This window comes from Fusarium phalaenopsidis, assembly GCF_050370095.1.
Source record: "Fusarium phalaenopsidis strain FUZ10S chromosome Unknown contig_32304, whole genome shotgun sequence".
NCBI lineage: Eukaryota > Fungi > Ascomycota > Sordariomycetes > Hypocreales > Nectriaceae > Fusarium > Fusarium phalaenopsidis.
The window spans coordinates 1,543,111-1,561,596 of NW_028145404.1; the positions used below are offsets into that span (position 1 = coordinate 1,543,111).

General features: G+C 54.7%; 6 protein-coding genes across 6 annotated transcripts; 3 read left to right on the forward strand and 3 right to left on the reverse strand.

Annotated features, from left to right (window-relative positions):
- Positions 1-93: 93 nt before the first annotated feature.
- LRP88_09777 (uncharacterized protein) lies at positions 94-1,997 on the reverse strand (the record flags this gene model as incomplete). Its single annotated transcript, XM_083246255.1, has 2 exons — positions 94-1,748; positions 1,805-1,997. 2 exons carry the CDS (start codon positions 1,995-1,997, stop codon positions 94-96), a joined length of 1,848 nt encoding a protein of 615 aa, XP_083097368.1.
- Positions 1,998-3,489: 1,492 nt separating this feature from the next.
- On the reverse strand, positions 3,490-4,431 carry LRP88_09778 (SGNH hydrolase-type esterase domain-containing protein; the record flags this gene model as incomplete). The annotated part of the gene is made up of 4 exons (XM_083246256.1): positions 3,490-4,050; positions 4,098-4,154; positions 4,252-4,374; positions 4,426-4,431. 4 exons carry the CDS (start codon positions 4,429-4,431, stop codon positions 3,490-3,492), a joined length of 747 nt encoding a protein of 248 aa, XP_083097369.1.
- A 907-nt stretch (positions 4,432-5,338) lies between these two features.
- On the forward strand, positions 5,339-10,864 carry LRP88_09779 (snoRNA-binding rRNA-processing protein UTP10; the record flags this gene model as incomplete). Its single annotated transcript, XM_083246257.1, has 3 exons — positions 5,339-5,715; positions 5,768-9,908; positions 9,959-10,864. 3 exons carry the CDS (start codon positions 5,339-5,341, stop codon positions 10,862-10,864), a joined length of 5,424 nt encoding a protein of 1,807 aa, XP_083097370.1.
- A 954-nt stretch (positions 10,865-11,818) lies between these two features.
- Positions 11,819-13,392, forward strand: LRP88_09780 (uncharacterized protein; the record flags this gene model as incomplete). Its single annotated transcript, XM_083246258.1, has 2 exons — positions 11,819-11,915; positions 12,035-13,392. The coding sequence occupies 2 exons, from the start codon at positions 11,819-11,821 to the stop codon at positions 13,390-13,392; spliced, it is 1,455 nt and encodes a 484-aa protein (XP_083097371.1).
- Positions 13,393-13,837: 445 nt separating this feature from the next.
- LRP88_09781 (bifunctional hydroxyethylthiazole kinase/thiamine-phosphate diphosphorylase) lies at positions 13,838-15,551 on the forward strand (the record flags this gene model as incomplete). Its single annotated transcript, XM_083246259.1, has 5 exons — positions 13,838-14,123; positions 14,177-14,312; positions 14,364-14,682; positions 14,730-14,936; positions 15,024-15,551. The coding sequence occupies 5 exons, from the start codon at positions 13,838-13,840 to the stop codon at positions 15,549-15,551; spliced, it is 1,476 nt and encodes a 491-aa protein (XP_083097372.1).
- A 222-nt stretch (positions 15,552-15,773) lies between these two features.
- LRP88_09782 (uncharacterized protein) lies at positions 15,774-17,823 on the reverse strand (the record flags this gene model as incomplete). The annotated part of the gene is made up of 5 exons (XM_083246260.1): positions 15,774-16,414; positions 16,465-16,697; positions 16,789-16,956; positions 17,006-17,599; positions 17,711-17,823. The coding sequence occupies 5 exons, from the start codon at positions 17,821-17,823 to the stop codon at positions 15,774-15,776; spliced, it is 1,749 nt and encodes a 582-aa protein (XP_083097373.1).
- Positions 17,824-18,486: the final 663 nt, after the last annotated feature.

An 18,486-nucleotide genomic window follows, 5' to 3' on the forward strand; every position in this document is an offset into this window, starting at 1 on the left:
GCGCGCAGAAACCAGGGGAACACTCCGAATCAAGCAAGACCATCAAGGAAAAAAGGGACGCCGTCGAAATGAGGTCTATGATCCCATCGCTCCTCAATCAGATCCTGCTGTCGTCTTGGGCTTCGACGTTGGTGTCATCCATGAAAACGCCGATGCAACTCCGACTGGGTTGGCTGATCTGGGCAACGTATTGGCGTTGCGCGCCTCACGAGGCGTAAGAGGCTGTGGCTGCGTTTGAGGTCTCGAGTCACCGCCGATGCTACCAACACGCTTCACATCCCATCGGTTGACGGGGCTGGCGCCGTTCTCTCCGATGCTGGCTTGGCTCTTGCGCCGGCCCTCTCCGGCCCCCTTGGACGGAGGAGGCGGCTCATACGAAGCACCTGTACGTGCAGATGTCGAGCCCGATTTCTGAGGTTTGAGGACCTTCATGTTGCGGCCCCGGCCTGCCGGTTGGTATCCGCTCAATGGACCATCTCGCTGTGCACCATCGGCTCCGTTACCCGTTCCTTGGCGCCATGATCCCCAGATGCCCGAGGATGTGTCCCTTCGAGAATCGGTCGACACTGCTCTACTGTGCCCTCCTTTGACCGGAGCCTCATCGCCGTTGGTGTCCCTTCTGGGCCTCTCATTCTCCCTACTAACATCAGACAGGCTGCCGTGGGAGCTGGGTCGCTTGCTGGGAACCGCCTCGGTAGCCATTGGGGACATCTCGCTCCGGGACTCGTCGTCTTGGTGAGGGATGGGGTCCATATCGGGAATGCTCTCCTGGCTGACTTGTCCCATGTCGCCTGAGACGAAAGGGGCAGCATTGGCATTCAACTTGGGCTTCTCGGGAATCACATTGGTGGTGCAGATATTCCGAAACACGGCATCATCCTCAGGACGCACAAAGGGCACCTGCAGCCGCTCTCGCTCGTCGCCGTAGAGCGTCATGGTGTTCTGTGAGAAGAGGATGTCCGCCGAGTGCGCCCGCAGCGCATCACTACCCAGGTAGATGCGAATGGTCTTCCGATCCGAGGTCTGCAGTGGCTGCTCAGTTATGCCAGAAACGTCAAAGAAGACGGTGATGGAAGGAACTGGGCCTCTAGGACTACTAGAGCGACTACCATGATGTGTGACGACAGCTTCAGCAAAGTAGACGTTCAGTCTCACTCGATAAGCCCCGTCGACATCACGTTGAATTTCATCCACCAGGTCCAGCTCCCTAAGAAGCGAGTATTCGACAACAGATTTCTGCGATCCACTGCAGACGTCGGCATAAAGCAAGGTGGAATGTCCAAAGTTGGGCGTCAGCCAGCAGCGCACAATCGAGGGAACCGTCCCAAGGATGAAGAAAGCAGGAGGAGGGCCCGGAATGTCGAAAGAATCGTCGTCGTCGTCGCCAACCGCAAAGTTGTTGTCAAGACCCAAACTGCTAGCTCGGCCAGAAGCAACTGAGTGGTGAGAGTGCACCGAGTGCCCAGCAGAGCTATGCCTCCCATCCGACTTGTGGGATAGCGAGCGTTCCATCATGAGGCCGCTTCCAGGGCGGATGGGCACAAACTCGCCCGAGTGACGGTTGCTCGGGCCTGCCCAGTTAGAACCGTGCAAGGCGCTTTCATCGAAGCGAACACTATTGGCTCGAGAAGCAGCGCCTCGCCGGACCGGCTCCTCCTCTGCTGGGCCAAGATGGAGTGATCCCAGGAGCTGCTCTCCTTGCTCATCCAAATCATCAAACATGTCATTGTGAGGGATTGTGACAGGACCTGGACGTAGTGTCAGTGCCGAGGCGATGCTGTGATGGACGGACGAGGGAACCCACCTGTTTGAGGAGTGCCGCTGAGGACGCCGGGAAAGGGAGAGTTCCAGACCGACTTCAGCGCGGCATCATCCGCCTGTCGCTTTTCCAATCGCAAGAGTCGTTCGGCATGGCTGCTTTGGGTGTACTGTACTTGCTTCACTTCCATCTGTAGGCTGTACAGATCTTCGCGAGTGACAGGGAACCTTGGATCCATCCCCGAAACCGTCTCAGGTGATACGACGCTGGATCAAGCTTGGCAGAACTGGCCGTTCGGTCGAGGAGAGCAGGCAGCACACACGGCTGTTGGGAGATCGAGGCTGAGTGACGAAAAGACGGAGCGAAGGAAAGGCCAGCAATAGCAAACGATGCGAAGGAATGAAGAAGTTGAGCTCTACACCATGGAACCTCGACTAGAACGAGTGCCCGTGTTCCAAACAAGAGCAGCGGTTGGCTCTTCCGACCTCGATCCCCAGGCGAATGGTAGTTCACGAGGTCCTCCCTCCCCGCCGCATCGCCTGGAACAGACCACAAGGTCCCCAGCGACGGAGGGTGCGATGTATGATATCGCCCGGCGGTTTAATGGGTAGATTTGGAGTATGGCGGCAGATCAGTGAGTCGATACTGTGTCGGAGGGGCTGAGTCGTTGGAAGAGCGACGCCCAGTCGGAGATATGCGACTTTGAATCGTGAAACGGCGTAGGCAGGTTGCGGAATCAAGTAGAAACTCGGTCGAGTTGAGGTTTTGGTCACTAGACTAGGGATGTATATCTCGCACTCGATGGGTTACGGGTGAATCGAGTTAAACACGCAGTCGCTGGTACGGATCGATATGGATGTGGACGATAGGGGTTGTCCTCGAGTGTGTGGACAAATCGCGGCGTCGCAAAGAAGGTGGGGAGCGGAAATGGGCGACGAAGGTGCGTGAAGGATGTACAAGGCAGCGAGAGCGCAGATACAAATACTATGCGTTCTTCAGAGTCTCTCTCGGGCGCAGGAAAGGGCCGTGAAACAGCGTCGACGTTGAGGGAGGGTGAAAAGGATCGGGCAATATCGAGAATAACGTTTCGAGGTTGGTCTCGAGGGATGAAGCGACCTCACTTGCTCGACTTGGATGGAGTGGGTAGGTCGGGGCCGCGCGCTAACGTGGCGGTTCCTCTAGCGCCTGTGGCGTGTTGGAGCCCGCTAATCCACTAAATCCAGGCTGTGTCCAGGGCGTGTCAGGGCCTGGGGGCTTTGAGGACAAGCCGTCGCGAGCCGTCCAGCCTCAGATTGACTGGGGTCACTACGAGGGTGTATGTTGTCATACGTAGCACGCATCCAAGACTCATCACAATAATCCTCGCTGCAGAATGCAATGTCTTGATCTCTGACCGGAGATAAGAGGCATGCCGGTCACCCACCACCCAAAATTAAAAGAAATTGAATGCCATTGATACGCAGGTATCCATCTCTTGACCCGCCACGAATTGAGGGGGGCTATCGGCATGAAGGCGGGGTGAAACCAAGAGACAAGGACTTGTGGACGGGATGAGTGAAGGGGTGATGTGAATGACCGAGCGTTCAAGCCAGAGTACGGCTTGGAAATTCAATGATGAACAAAGAAAGGGTGGCAGCTATAATCTCTAACAGACTCTATAACGTCTAAGGCTCCCTCTATCTATCTATCCAGACATCTCTACCCTTGCTCGCTCAAGCCGGCTTGGCGGGCTAGAGTCCGCACAGGTCGCGCCAGTCAGGAATCGCCCATCCTGTCCGATCCTCCTCCGCGAGTCCCTTCCACTCCTTGCCAATGTGAGGCAGCAGAGCGTCGTAAAAGATCTGGTAACCCTGACCGCCCATGTGAAGCCCGTCGGGGAGGAGCACATCCAGGCCACCCTGCTTGCCGTTCTCAGGCGAACCCAGCAGGGGACCGCCGGGTGTGTAGTCTCCGGGCGATGCCATCTCGGCGGCCTTGTCCATGAACACCTGCCACAGGTCGACTAGGGCAACCCCTGGGTTCTCCTTTGCGACTTGGCGGACCACCTCGGAATAGGAGGCGCTGACGGCAAAGTGGCGAAGAGCCGCCTTGTGGCCGTTTCCAAGAGATCGAGGAGTCGACTTGATCTCATCCAACGGGGGAGGCGTCACCAGGATGATCTGGGGCTTGTGGGCGGTGATGCGTGGGTGGTTGATGATCTTGGTGAGGTTCTCCTTGTAACGCTCCAGGGGGACGTGCTGGTTGGTGACAGAGGTCTCCATGACGGCGTCATTGGCACCAAATAGGATGACCTGGCTGCGGTCAGTACAGTGGGCTATGTGATGTGATGGCAGCTCACGAGATAGTCCAGCTTGGGCGACGAGGCCGTGCGCTCCGGGAAGATATCTGGGAGGTGCTTCAGAGCATGGTCAGTGTTGAAGCCCGAGAAGCCTCGGTTGACAACGTCCAGGCGTCGAATGAATTCTGGGCATTTATTAGTGGTCTTTTCTCACAATGTTCGTCGAGTTGAAGCACTCGCCAGACTGTAAAGCGGCCTGGAAAGAGTAGCCATCGAGGAGCTGGATGGCGTGCTGGAATAGGGAGTCTCCGAAGAGGACGACCTGAGGAAGTGTAGACTAAAGAATGGTTAACAAGGGAAATGTTTGCTAGGATCTAAGATGTCTTACAGCCATGCTGTACACAACGCGATGTTTGGTGAAGTCGGTTGAGGCGCTGCGGGGAATATATCTGACAAGGTTGACTTGGGAGTTGGTCGGGTTTCTCTCCAGGAGATAAGTACCTAAGCTTTCAGAGATAGCACGCCACTCTAGCGGGTAAACTCAGCAACCAACTCATTTACTCAGGGACTCAACAGCCTAATAAGTAAGTTGGTATTCGTCGTGTTTTAGCCATCACAGGCTGCGTCCCACCGTTTCGCATGTGCCTACTTGCGCCGTTGTGGGGGTTGCGAACCAATGAAGCATCGTGATAGCCGGCGCTGGAGGCAGAAGTGGGCCGACAAGTGTTTGCTTCTACAAGAGACAAGCCGGCAGAGCAGGGGAATGAAGCTGGAAGGCGAATGTGAGGCGATTGACTATTTGGAGTAACGGACTTAATAGACTTGCTTGTCAGCGTAGGTATCTAATGACGTCCTTCAACGTCGTGTCCCTTATGATACTGGAGCCAACGTTAGAAGACCACGTGTTCGAACATCAATGCTCGAAACGAATAGAGGCGAGCTACAGCATGGAAGTGAACACAATTCAAACTATCAAGAAACCAGCCAATCCAAAAACAGAAAAGAAAAAGAAACTCCTTCCCAACCATCATAATTCGAGTTATGTCATGGCAGAAGCTGAACAGATCGAGCCAGGATTCCATGGCTGGTGGGTCAAATGGTGGGGTAGACACACCCACATGAACCTACCAGCTGCAGCCTGTTATGGAGAGTTCCTCTTATCGATAACAAAATCTCCAGGCCATCTTTTTCCCCGTGCCAAAAAATTTCGGCGCAGGCCTCACTTCCGCTGCCTTCAAGGACGACCTTCACATCAACCATTCCCCTCCCCTGCCCGAGCCTGAGGTGCAGCCCCCGTCATCATGGCCACCTCTCTCGCTGCTCAATTGGCGCAGGTGGCCGCCAACTCAAAGTCGACTCTCAACGTCAAGGCGCAAAAGGCTGCGCATTCCAAATCGCTGATCTGGGAACCTCGAGTCGCCGCAACCCAGAACTACCAGACTCTCTACACCACCTGCTTCCAGGGCTTCGAGGAACTTTGCCAGCTCGATGCGAGATTTGCGCCTTTCCAGGCTACAATCTTTAGCGAGGAGAGTCAGAACCAAGACCGTACTCAGCTTACAGCCTCTGAGAATGAGGAGCTGGACCGTCGAGTCGGGGCCTTCCTGCGCCTCGCAGGCAGTCGCCTTAGGCTAATGCCTGCTATCAAGTCTATTGAATGGCTCATCCGAAGATTTAGGTACGAAATTTCATCCTTGACGGAGATGGGATAAAAGGCTAAGCTTTGACAGAATCCATGAGGAAAATACCCAAGCTCTGCTTCTCGCATTTCTCCCCTACCACTCGATCCCGGCCTTCGCGACCCTTCTATCGATTCTTCCCAACAAGATCCCACACGACTTCCGCTTCCTCGACCCTTACATTCGATCCGTTACCTCGCCTCCCCGATCTGTTTTGGTTCGCCAGGCTATCCAGCACCCTTCCTTCTTGACCCTCATTTCCGAGTACACCCTCGAGTCATGCCGCATGCAATACAACTATCCTGCCCTGGTTTCTTTCTGGGCAGGTATCATGACTGAGGCTATCAGTGGCATTCTGGACAAGACGAGGTCAGGCCGGGCCGCGGTCCAGAGCGAGAACGACCAAGCTCTGCTTCATCGCCTCGGTCCCATCTTTGCGGAATCATTGGTTATGAAGAAGGTTCCCAGTGTTCAAATTGCCTCTTACATGGCGATTGCCGTGTTTGTGTCCAAGGGAAATCTTGAGGATGGAGCTGTGACCGCGTTCATGGACCAGACAGTCTACGGTTGGACCAACGACACGGTACGCCCTGGTCTGGTGTGCCTGGCCATCCTGGCGCAGTACCGATCCGCGAAGCAGATGAGCAGCAAGACCACCAAGGCACTAATGAAGGTTGCCGACATTGGCAAGCTCCTTGTTGAGATTGGACAGGAGCGCCGAGTTGACAAGCTGGCCAACGGTCTTTGCCTCGCTCTGATCGAAAGACTCACCAAGAAGGGCGATGCTCGAGGATTGGCGACTATTATCACGATCCTGAGCAGCCCGATCCTGAAGGACAAGCAAGTTTCAGTCATCTTCAAGTCTCTGATCCTGACCGCACATCGACTCAACGACGACAACGACGAGGATGGCGCGCTCCGACGGGAATTGGGTTCGGCCTTGATCACTCTGTCCCAGAGCACCGGCAAGTCTGGCGATACCATCCAGTCTGTTCTCGAGGAAGTCAAGTTCGATATCGAGGAGTTGGAGATGAAGCTTGATCTTTCGTTCCGTTCCAGAAGACTGCCCGAAGCCGCCAAGGATGACCAGGAGATGAACGACGGTACGGAGGAAAAGAAGGCGCCTCAAGATCTGGGCCTGCTTCTCAAGGAGCTCTCTGATCGATCCGAGTCCCTCTCGCCTTGCCTTCAACCCCAACCCTCGGAGATTTTCGACGAGTTTAGCCACGCCTTCTTCTCCATTGTTTCCGAGAGCTCTCAAAACTCCAGTCTACTCTCCGAATTCGAGCAAAACCCCAAGCTCCACCGTCAATCAGCTTTCAAGGACTGCACCTACTTTAGCTTCTTTATCCGCATCTGGTGTGGCCCGTATCCCGCATTGGCCAGAGTTGCGGCGCTCGAAATGGTCAAGAGGAGGCTCAAGGTTGGCGACTCTGACAAGACTGACCTCCAAGCTCTGCTCCCTTACTGCATTTCTGCGCTGAGCGATCCTTCGAAACGAGTTCGCCAGGCCGCTGCCGACTTGATCACCGTTCTCACCAGTCTATACGTTCCACCAGTTCCTTCTAAGGGGCTCACGATCTGGGGTGCCGAGACTCTGTATGGAAAATCCAAGGACACAAATTCACTGACTTCCGATGTCGTCGCCAAGGTCCTCCACTTGCAGATTCTGCCGACTGTTGAGGAATGTGTCATGGACCCTGAGCACATTTCTGCTGTTCTCAAGACAGCGATTGAGCAAGGAAAATACCAGTCCAAGCCTGATGCTGCCCTTGATAAGAAGGACCACTTGTCTCAACCCGGAAGACTGGCCCTTCTTCAGTTCCTCGCCTCCCATATCGTCAACACCCCCCTGATTCTTGTCAAGAACAGGCTGTTGAAGACTGTTAACGAAGTCCGCGGAGTTAGCACCACGACAAGGACTCAACTCCTGCTTCCCGCTCTGCAGTGGTGGGCCGGTTTGAGCGAAGATGAGGCGGCCCAGCTTTGCAACTCGGAGCGCTTGGACAAGTCGGATATGGATACTCGGTTTGTTGATGTTGTTGTTCCCAACGATACCGCCGGACTCGAGTTCTTCCTAGAGTTCCTAAGGGAGCCGGAGCAGAGGGAGAAGGCTGATCTCATCCGCGCCATCTTTGCCCGAATCAAGAAGATGTGGTCCTCAATGAAGCCCGAGATCAAGTTCATAGCGGCTGAGCAACTGCTGGAGATCTCGCAGGAATCGACTGCTGCCAGTGACTCTAAGTCGGTTGTCCCCGCAGAGGCTTCGGACATGCTGCGAAGTGTGCGGTTGACCACCGATGTCCTCACCTACTTCCTCGACTCAATTCAAACTGGAACCAAGATGATAACTGAGCCCCCGCCAAACAAGCGTCGCAGGACCAGCTCCTCTGGAGGTGATCGTGGACTCATCACCCAGGTCACCCCTGAGCTGAGCCAAGCTCTGCGAAAGGTTACTTTCGTTCTGCAGTTGGTCGAGAACTCGAACCCAGTTGAGCACCCCGAGCTTCTTGACGGCCTCTTTACAGCCCTGTCTGAGCTCCAGCACTTTAGAACGGTGGTGGGCTCTGAGCTGGGCTACCTGCAGAATCTCATCCTTCGAAGCCTTCTTGCCATGATGCCCACGTACAAGGCCAACAAGAAGCTCAAGATCGACAGCTCCGGCGGTTATGGCGATCTGCTTGTCAACTGTATTCAGAAGTCATCCAGCCCTGTTGTGCAGAACGCTGCTCTCCTCTTGATCGCCAGCCTTGCTACTACTGCGCCAAACCTGGTGCTTCACAGTGTTATGCCCATCTTCACCTTCATGGGTACTTCAGTTCTTCGCCAGAGCGACGACTACTCTGCCCATGTTGTGGCTCAGACTATCAAGGAGGTCATCCCCCCATTGATCGAGTCTCTGCGTCAGGGACAGAAGAGCCCTGTTGCTGGTGCCTCGGATATTCTCGTGAGCTTCACCACTGCTTACGAGCACATCCCGGCCCACCGGAGACACGGTCTCTTTGTTGCTCTGGTTGAGACCCTTGGACCCCAAGACTTCCTTCACGCCCTCGTTAGCATGCTGGTTGATCGATATGGCCCCAGCGATGCCCTGTTGCAATTCGTGATTGAGCTGCTGAACCACTTCAGCATTCAGACACAGCTGGAAACGCTTGTCAAGCTGCTCGATCTCATCGCTGATCTGTTCAAACCTAAGCCCGGAATCTCGTTTGTCCTTCTTGGCATCACCGATGACAGGGACAAGGACAAGAAGGATCTTGAGGAGATTGCCCTCCGCCAGCTGTCAGCCTTCCCTAGCTTCTTGGCCAACAAGAAGCTCAGGGCTCAGATCGGAGGCTTGATGGAGAAGGATGATATGGACGCTTCACGACTGAGGGAACTGTACGCTACACTGCTCGAGAACATCCTCGTTCTTGCAGATACGGTTAAGGCGACTAAGACTCTCCATAACCGGTGCGGACAGGCTCTCTCAAACCACCTCAACTTGCTGTCTATCGGCGAATTCATCAAGGCGGTTGAGAACCTGCTCGACCGGCCAGACATGGGGCTACGACAAAAGGTTCTCCGGGCGCTCGAGGTCCGAGTCGAGCAGGAGAGCAACACAGACCCAGCATCAAGATCTGTGTTGCTGGCCTTCCTGCCTCAGCTCACAGCTGGAATCAGGGAGTCCAACGACATGCGATACAAGCACACTGCCGTCACATGTGTGGACAAGATCGCCGAGAAGTATGGCAAGAAGGATATCGAGGCAGTGGTGGCGGCAGCGACTACGATTGCTGGCGAGCACTGCCTCGGTCAGTCTGAGGAACGTCTCCGTGTTATGGCTCTCCTGTGCCTGACATCGCTCGTGGACGTGTTACAGGATGCCATTGTGCCGGTTCTGCCAAGCGCGATTCCCCAAGCCGTCGCCTACCTCAACGACAGCCTGGCGGAAGACGCTCGGGATGAGGAGCTTCACGTGGCAAGTTACGGATTCATTAGCTCTCTCGCCGAACACCTCCCTTACATGCTCTCGACCTACATCGACCGCATCCTGGAGGTGTCCAACAAGTCAGCCGAGGTTGATCTTGAGGATGAGACAAGAGAAAGCCGCGTTGATTGTCTCCACTTCCTGGCTAAGCAGCTCGAGGCGAAGGAGATCTTCTCGGCTTTGGACCGAACCTGGGAGAGCGCCAGGAGCTCTGGATTTTCTGTAAGTTGTCACATTTTCAGATGCTGCATGACACTAGCTAACATATGCAGGCTGTGGCGGAATATCTGGATGTTCTGGGCTTGGCCATTGACAAGCACCCCAAGTCTGGCATCAGCAAGAATGCCACGCTCCTGTCGGGCATTCTGATGAAGGCCTTTGACCTTCGACGACAAGAACATGCCAAGGGCGAGGTGGGCGAGCAGAGTCTCTTGAAGCTCAGCGCTCTAGACGCGAGCGCAAACGACAAGGGGCTCAAGATGATCTACAAGCTCAACGACGCGGCGTTCCGGCCGGTGTTTGTGCAACTGATTGAGTGGTCAAGCTCCGGCCTGCCCAAGAGTGACCGGACAGGCCGTTCGCTGCGACAGTACAGCGTGTATGGATTCCTGCAGGTCTTCTTTGGAAACCTCAAGTCGATTGTCACCAACTACGCGACGTACATTGTGGAGGATGCAGTGAAGGTTCTACAGACGGTGGACCTCAACAAGCCCGAGGAGCGACAGCTGTGGACGAGGGTGCTGCAGATGTTGGCAAACTGCTTCGAGCACGATCAGGATGACTTCTGGCAGGCGCCGGCACACTTCAGTGCCGTTGGGCCGGTGTTGATGGAGCAGTTCTCACATGCCGGGTCAGTCGACGTGACAGAGGACTTGATTCCGACAACGGTAGAGTTGGCCTCGGCGGCAGATTCACAAGCTCACCAGAAGGAGCTCAACTCGGCACTTCTGAAGCACCTTCGATCTGAATCTGCTGCAGTGCGACTGGCGGCTGTCAAGTGCGAGCAGGCACTGACAGATAGGCTGGGAGAGGAGTGGCTGTCGATGCTGCACGAGATGCTGCCTCGGATCAGCGAGCTGCAGGAGGACGACGACGAGGTGGTCGAACGGGAGACGCACCGATGGATTGTCAAGATTGAAGGAGTGTTGGGCGAGAGTCTGGACGCCATGTTGCAGTAGGGAGGTAAGATGAGAATGAGATGGGACGGACCAAGGGAGGAATTGAAGGGAGGGACTGGAGTTGTTGACACAAAAGCTTGGAAATAGACAGGCTATGACGTAGAGGCGCTACAAGCAACTAACTAGAAGTTTCATTTTTCTATGTAAAAAGAGAAGATATTTTGACATTATCAAGATGCTTTGAGCCAAGGCGGGCGCTGACATGTGGTAAAGACAGGGATAGACCGGGACAGAGGAGAGCCTGTCAGCTAGTGAGTCACCAGAAGAGACTCTCAGTGTCTGACTCGGCGTGTTCGGGGTCACGGCGTGTTTATCGGACAGCCGGGGACTCTGAAGATGCGATTCAACGGGCACGCGGAGAGGCTCGTGGGGGAGACTCTTACACGGTGAGCGGACTCGGACAGCTCCGGTGAATTATCGTGGCGGCGGGCTCACCTCGAGAACGAGGTTACTACCTACGTCACGAGGATGACCAGGTACAACAGAGCTAGCAGGGGACGCCAGCCTTGAAGAGGTACCCTGCATGTGCCGGGCGGTTCAGCTGTACCTGGCCGAGGTGAAGCTAGAGCTGCATTCGGAGAGGCCTAGAAAAGGTGACGAAGGGTTGATATAATATTCAACAGGGAGCCCGCTTAGCCACGGCCTGGAGAGAAAGAGTCACAGACAAAAGCAGTCTCAACAAACCAATTGCGAATCCATTGAGCAATTGAGGCATTATCGACATCTTGTTCATCTCAACGTTGTTTCCGAAACCGGATCCTAATCTTCTCGCTAAGGCCTACCTAATCCACTGGCTGGGCTAATCCACTTACACGGGCACGAGCGCGCATTCATCGACCACTTATCTACGGAAGGCGACACTCGATCCTTCAGATTTTTTTCTTCTCTCGGTGGTTTTATTTTCGTTTCTGTTTCTTTACGCCTTTGAGGGTCTTGCTTGAGAATCGTCTCGCAATGGTTGGTTTTCCGCCGAGTCGTGCTTTGGTGAGGGTGGGAGGAACTGGGAATAGAGTCATCTCCAAGAGACTGGCAGGAACGATAACACAAGATGGTGAGTCTTACTTGATATTTGATATCCTCCAAGGATATATCTCTTGATTCTTTCAAGAATCATCTTTACAATCTCGGAAATCCCCAATTCGATAACATCACTAACACGTCTCACTTCAGCCGACTCCAAGGAACGCATCGTGGTGCTCGGATCCGGATGGGCCGGCTACGCCCTCGCCCGGACAATCAATCCCTCAAAAGCCTCACGGATCCTCATCTCGCCTCGTTCCCACTTTGTCTTCACTCCCCTCATCGCCTCCACGGCCGTTGGCACGCTCGAGTTTAGAGCTGCCGTCGAGCCCTGCCGCAAGTTGGGACTGACAGAGTTCCACCAGGCGTGGGCGTCAGACATTGACTTTGCGGCAAAGACCATCACTGTCGAGGCTAATCAGCGTGATGGTGTCACGGCCCGCACGGGGAAGGATCTGCTCAAGGGCCTTGAGTTCCAGGTGCCGTATGACAAGCTCGTTGTGGCTGTTGGGTGTTACAGCCAGACATTTGGCGTCGAAGGTGTCAAGGAGCACGCCTGCTTCCTAAGAGATGCTACAGATGCTAGAACTGTGCGTCTCAAGGTTCTACAAAAGTTTGAGCAGGCGGCTCTGCCAAGTGCCAGCGACGTTCAGAGGAAGCGTCTGCTACACTTTGCCGTCGTGGGTGGAGGACCTACTGGCATTGAGTTTGCGGCAGAGTTGCACGACCTAATTCATGAGGATCTGGCAAAGATGTACCCGGAGTTGATGGAGCATGTGGCCATCACCATCTACGACATTGCGCCCAAGGTTCTCCCCATGTTTGATCGCAACTTGGCGGCATATGCGACAAACATGTTTAGCCGCAGGGGTATCCGCGTCAAGACGGAGCATCACCTCCAGCGCATCAGACAGGACGACGATGTGCTGCTCATGAAGATTAAGGAGGAGCCAGAGGAGGTGGCAGCGGGTGTTGTCGTCTGGAGTACTGGTCTCATGCAGAACCCTCTGGTAGGGAGATTGGTCGGCCAGGAGGTCAAGAGCGCAGGCAAGATTGCCAAGGACAGCAAGACGGGTGGCATCAAGGTGGACGAGCACCTCCGCGTGCAAGTCGAATCCCAAGGCAACAACGGAAACACGATCACAAAGTCCCTCCCAGACGTCTTCGCCATCGGCGACTGCGCCGTCGTCCAAGGCCGATCTTTCCCAGCAACAGCCCAAGTAGCCAGCCAGCAGGCCACATACCTCGGCAAGCGCTTCAACTCGGGAACTTCATCCCAAGGAGCTCCCACGGCGCCGTTCCACTTCCGCAACTGGGGCACCATGGCGTACCTCGGCGGATGGAGGGCCATCCACCAGAAGGGCGCCGACGAGCTCAAGGGCAGAGCTGCGTGGATCCTCTGGCGGACTGCGTACCTGACCAAGAGCATGAGTCTGAAGAACAAGATCATGATTCCGTTTTACTGGTTGATTACTTGGATCTTTGGACGGGATATCTCGAGGTTTTAAGGTGATGAGGTGTAGGAGGGATAAACTGTATGATAGGAACTTTGGGTTGTTTTTGTGGCATAGCATCAACGGGGATAGACTGGAACAAAGGATAAAAAAAAGTGTCTTTTGAAAGATATAGACTCATCAAGGATAGAATGTATGATTATTAACTGTGTTGTTGTTGAGTCTATGGCCTCCACCGCCAATGTCGCGATCATGGCCCCATGTCATAATTACTCACCCACTGACATTTTAGTCGCTCAACTTGGCTCAACTCAACTCACTCCACCTTTGATAAACACTTGATCCCTTCAGCTACCTCAAGATCTTGATCAAAGATCAAATAACATACCTTTTGCAGGTATTTGCCTAAAAAAAGTCATATTCACTTGCATCTAATCTTATCAATCTCAAGATCCATGCTAACCCCGCCAACAGCCCCAAACTGACTCACTCAACAACCATGGCCAAACCATCCGTCAACTACGGCCTCTACCTCGTCACCGACTCGACCCCCGCCATCCTCGGCGATGGTGACCTCGAGAAGATCGTAGAGGCAGCGCTGAGGGGCGGCGTCACTGTCCTGCAGTACCGCGACAAGCACAGCGAGCGTGCCGTGGCTGTCGAGACGGCCAAGAAGCTGCACGCCGTGTCACAGCGGTACAACGTTCCCTTGCTCATCAACGATCGTGTTGATGTTGCTGTCGAAGTTGGATGTGAGGGTGTTCATATTGGACAAGATGATATGGGTATGTTGAGATGAGCCTGTGTGAGATGGCAAAAGCTGACTTTGATGATTCAGCCTTTGAGGAAGCCAGGAACCTCTTGGGACCTGACAAGATCATCGGTGTCACTGCAAGCTCTAAAGAGGAAGCTCTCAAGGCTTGTGAAGCTGGCGCCGACTATCTCGGTCTTGGAACCGTCTATTCAACCCAGACGTAAGAATCAAAACATCACCTCACCAACCACCAACTAACCCCCTATTCCAGCAAGAAGGACACAAAGTCCATCATCGGCCCCTCTGGCGTTTGTGAGATCCTCTCCGCCCTCGCGGCCGCCGGCCACGGCGCCGTACCTACTGTTTGTATCGGCGGCGTCAACGGCTCCAACGCCGGCTCCGTCCTCACAGCTGCCCGCTCGCCGACCAAGGCCCTCGATGGCGTTGCCGTCGTGAGCGCCATCATCGCCGCTCGTGATCCGGCTGCTGCCTCTCGTGATCTCCTCAGCCAGGTTATAACCGCCAAGATCCCCGAAGTCGTCGGCGCTGTAGCTAATACCACTCCCCTGACGCACAACATGACCAACCTGGTATATCTCACCCTTACATAGACATGTTCAAAGCTAAGAAGATCCAGGTCGTCCAGAACTTTGCCGCCAACGTTGCCCTCTGTGTAGGTGCCTCCCCAATCATGGCAAACTACGCAGAAGAAGCCGCCGACCTGGCCAAGCTTGGCGGCGCCCTCGTCGTCAACATGGGCACCGTAACCCCTGACGGCCTCAAGAACTATATCCAAGCCATCAAAGCCTACAATAACGCCGGACGCCCTATTGTCCTAGACCCAGTCGGGTAAGTTCAACTCCTGTTGATGGTAACAAAATGTTAACCGCTCAGCGCTGGCGCAACATCTGTCCGCCGCAACGCCGTCAAGTCCCTCCTCGACGCAGGCCATTTCACCGTCATCAAGGGTAACGAGGGCGAGATCCAGACCGTGGCAGGAGCTACAATCACCCAACGAGGCGTAGACTCTACTTCATCCTTGACCCTTGCCCAGAAAGCTTCGCTTGTGCGTTCCATCGCGAAAACGCGCCGCAACGTGGTTCTCCTGACAGGCGCCGTCGACCTTGTCAGCGACGGATCCCGCACGCTGGCTATTAGCAATGGACACCCTTATCTTGGTGAAGTCACAGGTACCGGTTGCACCCTCGGCACCACTGTGAGCGCCATGGTTGCCGCGTACGGAGCCGATCCGCTACTGGCTGCCGTAGCCGGCACCGTCATGTTCGGACTTGCGGCCGAGTTCGCCGCCGAGAGAAGCGAGGTCCGCGGGCCGGGTACGTTTGTGCCCGCCTTCTTGGACGAGCTCTATGCCATTCGAAAGGCCACTGGCAACGGTGATCTTAGATGGTTGACCATGGCCAAGGTCAAGGCTGTTGAGGCTGCGGACATCGAGGCGTAGTTCAACTGAGGGATCGAAAAGCATTAAGCTTCGCATATATAAACAATAAAATACACTTGATTATCTTCAAGAGGGCCAGCCATTCAACATGTACCAGATAACCCCCTAAGCCCCTGAATAGTTCACTCCCTCATCAACGCCCGCCCAAGTAATCTCATAACTAGATATTCCAACGCCAGAGAGCCGGCTCAGCTCATCCATTCTTTATACGATCGCATCATCTCATTGCATAGACTCATCCAACACGCCTGGATCCCCCACAATATTCCAAACATTAAACCCCTGCGTAGATCCCTGCCAGAAATCGCTGGAGAAGTCACCCATCAAAATGTCTTGGCTAAACTCGACGACCTGAGGGTTCGCAGTCCCGGCCACAAGCCGCTTCAGCTCCACCTTGACTAGGTCCCTCAGCGTCTTGAGTTGCCGCAAAAGCCTCTCGAACGGATCCTCAGGGGGCTGCGGCGCCGGAACACCTGAGGGCGTCGCCGTGCCTAGGATGTTGCCCTGTTTGCGCCGCGCGACGATGACCACCAGATCGCGAACCTGCTGGTCCATCACCTCGGTCATGTCGAGCTCGTTGTGAATGCTGGCGAGGTTCCATCCAGGCAGTTGCAGCGTCATGAGCTTGATGCCCGTGATGATGGTATAGACAAAGTCGGACGCGCTCATGCACAGGAACCGCGGCCTTTCGAGCTCACGATGTGAGAAGCGGAGATCGAAGAAAGACTTGAGCGACCTGAGGCAGCCCCAGAGGAGCTGAAGGCGGTCGGTCAAGGGCATGTATGAGGCTGTAGAGTGTTGATCCGAGAGGGCAATCTCGTAGAGGAGGACCTCTGCCACATGAATATGCGACTTGAGATTATCTAGCACACATATTAGCGTCTAGTATTAATGTTAATGGCGAGTTACTCACCATTGCCGGAAAAGCGTGGACCAAGAGAATTCCTGTACTGATCAAGCTGATCCTGGAATGAGCGCACCACCATTGTTAAAGGTAGCTTCATAGCATGTTGGCCGATATTTTCGACAGTCATGGTGAGAGATATGGACTGAGCCAGCTGTTGAATCCTCACCAGCTTCACCAAATACTCATCAGAAGGATACTGCATGTTTGCCTCAAGCGCCTTGCAGCATGTCTCCAGGGAACTAGTGTTCATGAGAACATCCGGTCTCTTGTTTGCCGTAAACACTCTGCAAAAGGATAAGCAATTGTCTTCAAAACAGCAAGGGTACTTACAAAGTGTTGAGATAATATGTCCCGGCATATGCTCTCATATGGTCGAGGTTCCGCTCCATGGCTTCCCCTTGCAAACTAGCATCCTCCTTGAAAGTCAAGTTGACGCACATGGACCGAGCAAGGAAGAGCAGGTTCGTAACCTGTGAGCCCTTGAGTGCATAGTGAAACCTGCGCCAAGGTCAGTGCTGCTCAACTCGCAATGCGTCCAAGAACCCACCATGCTACCAACATCTGCAACCCATGCAGCAGATCCAGGCTCTTCAGCCCATCCACAACCGCCGCCCGGCCAATCTCAGCCAACAGCTCCTCACCCAGCTTGACCTGTCTTGCCCCATCGAGGAAGCACCCCACCATCATGATGGCCTTCCACATGAACGGCCGGTTCTCTCGCACCTCGAGCGCCGTGAGATGCTCCGGCACCCTCACAAAGGGGAACAGACACGCGTGGATGTTCCTATAGTTTGCCAGCAGCAGCTCGGCCTCGTGTGGCGTAGGCCACCATGAGTCCCATGGGCGCCGCTTGCCTGGTTCTGACGCCGGTGGATGGGGTGTTTGACTATCAGCACTCTGCTTCAGAGGGAAAATGTGGTTAAAGTCCCAGCTGTCGGTCTTGCTGCAGAGCTCCGACACTGGCTCTGTCTCTGCCTCGGGGGACGGTGTGGGGGACCTGCTTGAGGAGTCGTGCCGTACATGGGACGACAGCTCCTCCAGACGCTTCTCCAGAGCGGCAATCTTGGACAACTTGGGGCTCTTCCGGGGCCGGGGCGGAGCCGGAGTCTGGGACATACATGTCTTGTCCAGCCGGTGACACCTGGGGGTTGGCAATGCGTCTCTCGTCAGCGGCCAGTTCCAACTTACACACAACAAACCTTGACGGCCTGACATGGCACCTTAACCAGCCAGGCCAATCATCTCGGCTCACCTGTCGCACTTGAGGCTCCCTTCAGGGCCCGGGACGCATCTGGCCTTTGCCTTGGCGCATGTCGTGCAGGCCTTGGGGCCCTTGTTCTTGGATGGGACAATGCCGGGACTCATCTTGTCATGCCTATTATCCTGTCGCTATGACGGCAGAAAAGTGGTTTGGAAAGGAAACGGAGCAGGAGAGTCGGAGGCATTCTCGACCTCGACAAGGGCTCATGTGCTCGACTGCTCCAACGGCCGCCTCGGACGCCGTTTCACTTGCTGAAGCCGTCCGAAATGCAAGGGTCCTGGTCCTTGGGAACGGACACGGAGACCCAAAATTGCGCCGATCCTCCGGCCTGGCCTCCGAGTCACGCCTCCACTGGCTGTCGGTGAAACGTTTTTCCGCTCCCAAAAGCCACAACCACAACGGAGGGACGGAGGAACGGAGCAAACAGACCCTGGCAATCACTAACAGCACGGACACAGACAGTCAAAGGCATATATAAAAGCAAACACCATTAGAGGTCAGAAGGGTCAAGAGGGTCAACAAGAGGCAAAGACAAGCATGTAGGCACACGAGACAAGAGGGTCAAGAATATGTGTTGGTTCCCCATATGCGCCACATTATGCGGCATGGGCAAAAAAGTATTCAATTCTCAGATCCATCCAGTCAGAGCTGGTATAGATTGTAATAGATATCTCTCAAATGGTTGTAGTAGAAAGGAACTTGATTGCTGCTGCGACTCATTCACCAGCCGCAGCATGTGCAGGGACATTTATCCCTTTGCACTTGGA